General features: G+C 44.7%; 1 protein-coding gene across 6 annotated transcripts in view; it reads left to right on the forward strand.

Annotated features, from left to right (window-relative positions):
• Window positions 1-9,041: 9,041 nt before the first annotated feature.
• Window positions 9,042-9,765, forward strand: part of EDA (ectodysplasin A) — a 505,964-nt gene continuing 505,240 nt past the window's right edge. For 2 of the 6 annotated variants that reach the window (XM_059158285.1, XM_059158286.1), the window contains exon 1: window positions 9,044-9,744. In XM_059158285.1, the coding sequence (XP_059014268.1) occupies window positions 9,349-9,744 (396 nt within the window). In that variant the 5' untranslated portion in view covers window positions 9,044-9,348. Of the gene's footprint in view, window positions 9,745-9,765 lie in introns of all 6 variants that reach the window. The other 4 variants (XM_059158287.1, XM_059158288.1, XM_059158283.1 and 1 more) reach the window with 4 other exon arrangements.

Genomic DNA, 9,765 nt, shown 5'->3' on the forward strand with positions numbered 1-9,765 from the left:
CTTCAGGCAGACTCCCTGCTGAGCACAGAACCCCATGGCAGGGACTCAGTCTCATCATGACCTGAGCCAAAACCAAGTTTTGGATGCTTAACCGACTGAGCCACCCAGGTGTCCCAAGGTAGCTATTATTTTAAAATCTTAATCTATATAGCACTTTCTCTTTTACAAAGCATCCTCTCATACCTTCTCTTACTCATCATACACACATACAGACGCAAACAAGTTTCTTATTAGACACTGATGCCCTAACAGTCCAGTTCAACTCAGAGTTTATCTTCAGGCACTGATTGTTGACCTTTGACCCAGGCTCCCATGTTTCCCACCCTTCCAGGAGCCAAATGGTTACTTCATTAAGTTCCTTTCCTGGGCTTTTACTTAGCAAGTGCTAAGCAGATAAGAGGGGTATGCACATTCTAATAGACCGTTTACTTAGTATTTCTTACACCAGAGCTGCATTCACTAGTTTTCCTGATTTATTTGGAGGAAAGCCTTTGAATTAGTATAATTTATACCTTTTGCTCAATGTTTGGAGATCCTGAAACTATTAGGATATGACCCACTTAGGAGTGTACCTAAGAGTTTGGCCCAGCTCAGAGGTGTAGTGGAAGGAGGGATAAGGCCATTTAAAGGCACTTTGCTATTAAATTGTATGTGAAAACAGAGTTCTTACTATTCAATTATAAATTGGGTAATTTTTTTTGTCTATTGGTGTATCCCTAGCATTCAAAATGGTATCTGTCATACAGTAGGCAGTCTATGAATATTTGTTGAATGAATGTAATACTTAAACCACACAAATCCAACAGTACTCCTTCAATATAATCTAATAGGTCAGGGAAGCTGGTGCAAGATTGGGAAACTTATTATAACTCTAAAGTCTTCCAAGTCCTGTCTCAGGTTGCTTATCACAGTGTCAGTATTGTATCCCAAGGGTCCCTGACTCTCTCTGGCTCAGATCCCTTAATCTGTTCTCTAATTCTCATGATGAGGAGATGTATATTATGAGCATGGTCAATAAACTCTTTGGCCAGATCAACTAGCAAACATAAGTGTGGTGGCCTTTGACAGTTTAGTATAAAAAAGAACCCTAGGCTGAGTCAGGTACCCTGACTGTGTGACCTTGGACAAGTCATCCTATCCCTGAGGGCTTCAGTTTCCTCCCTTTTTAAATGAAGGCAAATGGCCACTCTATATAGCACACATAGTTGTTTGGAGGATGGGAAAACCTATAGAAACTCTCTGCCAAAGATTAAAGCCCTACTCTGCCAAAAACTAAATCTGAGATCTCACTATAATCCTGATATAACATGTAGCAATAGCTCTGTGGAATATGTAGCCTGTTTCTAGGTTACTTGGTGGCCTGAATGGTGGGACTGACACACATTGCAGGGGATGAATGCAAATGACTTTCTGCCAATGACAAGGTTTTCTATTTTTGAATGAAATATTCCTCTCATGAAGTGAGAGCCTCCCCATATGCTCAGCCACCCATGAGTAGCCAAAGACTTCATTGCAAAAATGAATATTCCAGCAAGAAATTTTATCTCCTTATCATTGCTTCATGGACTTCTGGAAACATTCCTATGTCAGCCAATGGCTCCAGCAAGTTAGAGGTCTGCTGCCCTTCCCCTTCTTTGTTGTGTGTTTTAGTTTTTCTTCAATATTAAATGGGCTCAGCATTCCATTTTATTCTACTTATCATCTAGAACATTTGTCTTCTCTCCATTAAACCCTTCTGCCTTCAAACCCTTGCTCAAATTAATTTCTGCAGTCTTTAGTCATTAACAAAGATTTGGGAATCACCTACTTGAGGTAGGCCACGTGGGAGCTAAGACAAATTCCCACCCTTTGAAGAGCATTGGCTATAATTTGGGAGAAGTGAGACAGTCACACAGACTGGCAGAAGGATTCGTAATTGTGAGTGGTATATTCTGAGTGCCAGAGTTGTAAAGGGAAAGTATTCTAGTTGAGAGCACTGTGGGCAGGCAGGATGAAGTGGGGAGGCTTGAGCTGGGGCTTTGAAGAATGTGTTGATTTTATTTATTTATTTATTTATTTATTTATTTATTTATTTTTAGATTTTTATTTATTTATTTGACAGAGAGAAATCACAAGTAGGCAGAGAGGCAGGCAGAGAGAGAGAGAGGAGGAAGCAGGCTCCCTGCTGAGCAGAGAGCCCGATGCGGGACTCGATCCCAGGACCCTGAGATCATGACCTGAGCCGAAGGCAGCGGCTTAACCACTGAGCCACCCAGGCGCCCAAGAATGTGTTGATTTTAAGTAGGCAAAGGGGAATGGACATGATATTGGAAAGAAGAAGGGGGAGTAACGTTAGCAAATGATAAAACAGCAGGAACGTAGACTTTTGTTCCTGGACAATGAGAGTGACAGCTATGCAGAGGCTATATTTTATCAAGGCCTAGCAACAGCATGGCTGGAATGATAGTTTCAATCTAGCCACATTGGAGGGCCTTTGATGTTGGGATAAAAAGTTTGATTACTATTAAATAGTAAGGGAAGGGAGAAGTTATTAAGAGTTACTGTACAGAATAATGACCTGATGGGCCCAGATTTAAGCACATTCATCTAATAATAGTATGTACAGTAGCCTTAGAGTTGGGGTATCCTTGTGTCAGTAGCAGCCAGGCTGATGGGAGAAGAAACTCTGACTTCCAGCTGATTTATCACTGCCACTAGAGGAATCTCGCAGTCTATCCATGTCTAGCTTTATGAGGCTGAATTTTGGATCTGTCTATAGTTGGGAGATAAGTTTGAGAACTGAGCATGGAACATTTGAGCCAGTCAGACTTGGATTTCAAATTCAGACTACTACCTAGTGGCTATATGAATTTGGGCCAGTTATTTAACCTGTCTCTTAAATGCCTCAGTTTCCTCATCTGTGAAATGTTCATAATACTAATCTCCCACAGAAGTTAATGAGCACAGCTAGCACACAGGAGATAAATATTTAATCAATATTCCTTTCCTTCCTTACCCCCTCCTCTAGTTAGTTGCGTGGCCTTTTGCATGTCTTTCTCTGAGGGAAATTGCCTCATATACAATGAGAGAGCTATTCTTTCTACTTTACTATGCTGGAAGTTTTCATAGGACTTTTTCCTTGCCTATGTTGTAACACATCTGACCAGTCCTCCTTTCTCCTTTCTCTTATGCCACTGGAGGATGAAGTCATTCCATCAACAAACCTTTACTGAGATTCTGTTATGTGTTGGGTACTGTTCTTGGTCTAATAGATAAAACAGTGAACAAAAACAGACAAAATTCTTTTCCCTCATGGAGCTGATAGTCTAGCTGTAGCTTCAGGAGAGTCACACAATAAACACATGCATGTATAATATGTCAGATGATGATAAGTGCTAGGAAGGAAAACATAGCAAAGGAAGAAGACAGAGAGTGATGGAAATTTGGTCAAGGAAATGTTCTCTAAGGTGACACCTAAGAAGAGACCTGGAAGAAGTAAGGAAGAAGTCACATAGCTATCTGGGAGAATAGCATTCCAGGCAGAAGGAAAGACAAATAAAAAGACCCTCAAGTGGGAGCATGTTTTGCAAGTTCAAGGAAGAGCAAAGAGATCAATGTGTCTGGAGCAGAATGCAAGGAGAACAGTAGCAGGAGAGGAACCCAGTATGTGGCCATCACTCACATCATGCAGGGCCAAGGCAGGGACTCTGAAGAAGGTGGGGAGCCATTGGAGGACTTGGAACAGAGGATTGATAGGCTCTGCCTTAACACTTTAACAGAAAGCCTCTGACTTTCTGTTAGCCTCTGATAGGGTAGAGAATAGAATATAGGATGACAAGGACAAAAGCAAAAAGCATGGAGACCTGGGAGACAGCTAAAGTAGTAATAGGGTAAGAGAACATGGGAGCTTGGATGATGGTGGTGATAGGGAGGTAATGAGAAATGGTCAGGTTCTAGATATATTTTGTTTTGGTTGTTGTAGATTTTTAAGTAACCTCTACTCCCAATGTGGGGTTCAACTCATGACCCCAAGATCAAGAGTCACGTGCTCTACCAACTGAGCCAGCCAGGCATCCCCTAAGTATATTTTGAAGGCAGCACTTGCTGACAGATTGGATGTGAGGTGTTCAAAGAAGAGAGGATCAAGGGGCATCTGGGTGGGTCAGTTGGTTAAGCATCCAGCTCTTGATTTTGGCTCAGGTCATGGTGTCAAGGTTGTGAGATAAAGCACCCTGTCAGGATCCACACTAGGTGTGGAGCCTGCTTGGGATTTTCTCTCTCCCTCCCTCTCTCTCTCTCTAAAAAACAGAGGGGGCGTTCGAGAATAACTTCACAGTGTTTTTCCTTGGGCAGTGGGAGGATGGACTTGCATTTGTCGAGATGCACAAGACCAAGGGAAGCACATTTTGGGAGAGAAAGGATTTGGATTTGGTTATGTTGATTTTAAGATGTCTATTAGATATTCAAGTGAAAAAGGAGAGGAGGAAGTTTGATACATGATACACGAATCAAGCATTCAGGAGAGGATGATGAGATCATAAGGGTCTTATCTCAACTTCAAGAATGCAAAAAGAAGAGAGCAAGCATTTGGCAAGGGCAAAGCATGTGGATGCTTTTCTGCATTTTTACATGCTCTTGAGTATTGCTATGTAGTTTTCCTCTCATCTCCTTTTGGAGGAAGTCTCCTATAGAACAGGGACTAATATTTACTGTGCATTTAATATGTGCCAGACACTTTGACATATAGCATCCCATTTTAAGCACAGCTATCTCAAAAACATATGTTGTCATTTCCATTTTACAGGTGAGAAAACTGAGGCTCTGCAAGACAGGTAAAAATGATCTGTCCTAAGTCACACAGCTGGTAAGTGAATATGCTGAGATTTAAACCAGGATCCAAGTCCTAAGACCATGTCCCCCCACCCCCCAGCTATCTATCTGCTTATCACCAGCTGGGGCAGAGTCAACTCTGTGATTTATAGCTCAAGGATTTGTTCTGCAGATTTTTTAAAGGATTTTATTTATTTATTTATTTGAGAGATAGAGTAAAAACAGGGTGGGAGGCAAAGGGAGAAGCATGTTCTCTGCTGAGCAGGGAGCCCAACACAGGACTGGATCCTGGGACTCCGGGATAATGACCGGAGCTGAAGGCAGATGCTTAACGGACTGAGCCACCTAGACAATCCTCTGTAGATTAACCAGAGCGAAGAGGTATTTAATAACAGCCCTTGGCCAACACCTTATCATATTCTGCCAGAAGTTGTCAACTTGTTTTGAATGTCTATTATTCAGGCATTGACAACTACATTATTTTAATATTAGGCCCAGACAACCAAAATTAGGAAGGTAAACTTGATGGGACAAAAAGCCTTTGAAGTACTACAAGCCAATTATATTTGAATTCATGGGTTATTTACTTTTCTAGGTTATCCAAAACTCCAACAGTAGTACAAAAAAAGAGGATAATTTCACAGTTGTCATTTGGTTTAATTTTCTTTATATCTTTCCATAATGTGTTAGGCAGTAACACTAGTGCTAGTACCACTTATGAAGCACAGTAGGTGCTTCATAAGTGGTACTAGCAGGCATCCCTTGGCCCACTTCCATTTTTAGATTTCTAGATAATCTAGGTTACCATGGCAGACTTCATGCCCAATTAAGTTGACAAACAATACTGCTGTCTACTATGAGGTGGGTGCTATCTAGTCACACTGGGACTACCGAAGTGGAAAGGGTGTGGTTATTACCATCAGGGAGTTCATAGTTCCATGATGAGAAAACGTGAAAGAAGAAAAATACAATGTGGTTAATGATATTATTGACATGCTCAGGGTACCATGAAAGCATAAAGGAAAATCTGTTTGGAGTGAGCCGTGGGTCTGCACCAGAGGGAACATGTGATATGCTTCTTGAGGAAGTTAATCAGATGTCCAAGGTGGGGGCATTCCAGGCAAAGAAACCAGTTTGTGCAAAGACACGGATGTGTGAGAATTGTCCGTGAATTTAATTTTGTGGGAGTATGGGTTCCTTGTGGGATGGTGGCAGATGAAGTTGGAAAGGCAGATTATGGGTCACGATAAGGAGCTGATTTTTGTCTCCTAGAATACATGTGGCTAGACAGGTAGGGTAAATGAGTGATAAGGGCAGTAATGGAGACTAGAGGAAGGATATGGGTTGACAGTGTGGCACTTGATTGTTCTAAGGGGTTAGTTCTAGGTTACTGTAGCCATATGGGAATGTGGATCCAGTGTTAGCAGGTTTTCTGATTTTTTTTAGAGAGAGAAAAGCAGGAAATCTGATTTTTTTATGTGAAATGTCCTAATTTCTAAATGCTGGTAATTAATTTTTTTAATTCAAAGTTTTAGCCAACACTGCACCAAATACAATCCATCTGTTTGCTGGATGTGGCCTGTAGGCTATCATTTTGAGACCCACACTGTAGGGGATGGGGTATTTATGGAAGCATAGAAGCTATCTGAAGTAACACTTCAAAACACTTGTAAAAAATAACCATGTAGGGGTACCTGGGTGGCTCAGTCAGTTAAGTGTCTGCCTTTCGCTCAGGTCATGATCCCAGGGTCCCGGGATTGAGTCCCACATCGGGCTCCCTCCTCTGCAAGGAGTCTGCTTCTCTCTCTGCCCCTCATTCCACTTGTGTTCTCTCTCAAATAAATAAACAAAATAATAAAAAAATAACCATGTACATTCTTCACCAGACTGCTCCATTTCAACATACTTATTGCATATGAAGACATGTTCTTCCTCTGGGGAACCAGAGTGAGGTTCTAGGTCAGATGCAACTCATAGGTCTTCTGAGAGCAACGGTGCAACCCAAAGTCTCAGTCAGGCTGTTAAAAACCTAGTAGAAGAGGGTAAGCTGGGATCCTTAAGGCCCTCAAGCACCACCACCAGGAGATGGCTTGTTAAGTTGTTTCCTTTTCGCTTTAAGGAAACCAGGGGCAGTCTCTTTGAACTGTGTATACAACCAAATCAACATAGCCAGTGATAACACAGATAAAACACAATATCATAGCTGTTAAAGTGCTACAGTTGGGGAAATTAATGTTTCTGGCCAAAAAGCACAGTGACTTAATCAGAGTGACCGAGCGAACCAGTGGTAAGGTGAGGTCTACTGACTTCTAGTTTAACATTCTAATAATCCTAGGCTGTGAGGGGCACCTAGGTGGCTCAGATGGTTAGGCTTTTGTCTTGGGCTCAGGTCATGATCCAGGTTCTGGGATCTGGCCCCAGCTCAGTGAAGGGTCAACTTGTCCCTCTCCCTCTCCACTGCCACTGCCTCTTTTCATGCTGGTGCACGCTCTCTCTCTCTCTCTCTCTCTCTGTATCTTTCTGTCTCAAGTGGATAAATAAAACCTTTTTTAAAAAAAAATCCTAGCCTGTGATAATGAAGGTAAATCAGCTTCGTAGCTCCCCCTAGAATTCCTAGGGTGCCTGGGTGGCACTTAGAATTCCCAGATGGAGCAGGAAGGACTTGAGATTAGCTTAGCTGGTAAATGCCCTTTTACATTTTCTTATCTGCATGATGATGATACTCTTTGCAAACTTTAATCTTCATGGGTAAAGGCCAGTGAGGGGACAAATAGATCTCTGTGAAGCACTGAGATCATTCACAGAGTGTCTGGAAGAAAAGTTGGCCATGGCTAATATATTTAAGGTTTTATGACCTCTGTAGTTTTTAGACTGGCCTTTCCACTGGGTGCTTTGCTTTTGTTTGTTTCTCTGCTTTTGTCTTCTTTTCTATATCTCCCTATTTTTCTTCTTTCCCCTCAGCCTAGGTCTTAGGCCTATCCTTGACAAGTCAATAAAACTGCTAATCATTCATAACATGGGAATAGGAGTACACAGTGACCAAGAAGCATACAGATTTCCCCTGCTATGGACATTTAGCTCTCTATAATCTCAGACTAGTAACTCTTGTCATTGTGACTCAACTAATCCTTTCCATCCTTCATTTCAGGGTGTATTGTTCTGACATTTGCCTTTTTGGGGGGTTTTGTTTTTGTTTTTGTTTTTTTGGTTTTTGCTCTGAAATATTTTCTCATTGGTTCAGCTGTTGAAGATGCTGCAGTTGCAGCAGTGTACATCTGGAACATTTGGCTGACTTGTTGAACTTCCCCCAGGGACTACTCCAGGGAGAGGAGGGGAGGGGTGGAGAGGCCAGAACAGTTGCCTGCAAATAGAGATGCCAATATTGCCTGGCTGTTCTGTGGACCACCCTTGTAAAAATGCACCTCACCTGGGCCTCGGTTTCCCCAGTTGTGCATTGAAGGCACATATTCTTCATTCAAAACTCCTGTTGCTGAGGCAGAAGAGAAACTCCACTGGCTGTGGATCATCTCCTACAATACTTGTGGCATTGCGAAGGGACCCACACATATTTGTTGAATTTATTAATATATCAAGAAATCTCAGGGCACTGTTCGAACCTGCGTGGGACAACATCACTTCAGTTCCACTTGGCATAGGTGCACTTTTGGCCTCTTATATTGAGGCCCCAGATTCACTCTAGGAGTAGGGCTGCCTCAGTCCCATCCCAATCTCACTCCCTTTGGCTCCCAGGCTTCTGGGTCTCCTTTTTCTTTTGGCGCGCCACAGGATTGCAAACACAGCAGGCATGGTTTCATTCCAAACCAAGAACTGTTTTAATTAGTTTAACGTCTGTTAAACTCTTTGAAGATTGAAAGCAACAGATAAGTACTGGATGATCTTATTAACAACTGCAGTTAATTGCAAACATTTCTATTAATTCTAGTTTCTGTTTCCTTTTCTTTGCTCCAGTTTCTTTCCAAGGTTCCCAAATTCTTCTCGGCCTCCCCCCTCCTCGCTTTCTCCTCCCCCCCAACCGTAAGGCGCTATAGGGTTAAGTTGGGGCGGAGTCCAGAGATGAACGACAGCGGCGGTCACCAACTGGGACAGGCGCAAGCGGGAAGAACTGGGTGGGGCAGTCAGGCAGAGGCGAACCCACACGCCCCCAAGGCCCCGCCCCGTGGCTGGGGGCCCAGGGTGGAATGGCAGGGGGCGGGGCACCAAGGCTTGGCGGGCCGGTGGTTGGGCGCCTAGGCAGCCTCTTGGGGGATGGGGCGGGGTCGGCCTGGGCCACCTCCCTCATTCTCCCCGCGGGCCGAGCCGCCCCTCTCTCCCGCCCCTCCTCCTCCCTTTCCCACCCCTCGGAGTGGAGCTGCACATGCGGCAGCTCTCTGCTCTGTTCCGCCCAGCCTCCGTTGCTCTGGAACGGGTCCCTGCAGCCCCCAGCCGATGGCAGGGCAGTAGCCGCCTGTCAGGGGTCCTGAACGGCTGAGGCAGACGCTGCGGCTCCAGGGCCTCAGAGTGTGGGTGTCTCCGGAGGCCATGGGCTACCCAGAGGTAGAGCGCAGAGAACCTCTGCCCACGGCAGCGCCGCGGGAGCGGGGGAGCAAGGGCTGCGGCTGTCGCGGGGCCCCTGCCCGGGCGGGCGAAGGGAACAGCTGCCGGCTCTTCCTGGGTTTCTTTGGCCTCTCGCTGGCCCTCCACCTGCTGACGTTATGCTGCTACCTAGAGTTGCGGTCCGAGTTGCGGCGGGAACGGGGAGCCGAGTCCCGCCTTGGCCCCAGCACCCCTGGCACCTCTGGCACCCTGAGCAGCCCCGGTGGCCTTGACCCTGACGGTCCCATCACCCGCCACTTCAGGCAGCCATCACCTCAGCAGCAGCAGCCGCTGGAACCGGGAGAAACCACACTCCCCCCACACTCCCAGGACGGGCACCAGGTGAGTCACCTAGGAGGGGCG

The sequence above is a fragment of the Mustela lutreola genome, chromosome X, assembly GCF_030435805.1.
Source record: "Mustela lutreola isolate mMusLut2 chromosome X, mMusLut2.pri, whole genome shotgun sequence".
In the NCBI taxonomy this organism is placed as follows: domain Eukaryota; kingdom Metazoa; phylum Chordata; class Mammalia; order Carnivora; family Mustelidae; genus Mustela; species Mustela lutreola.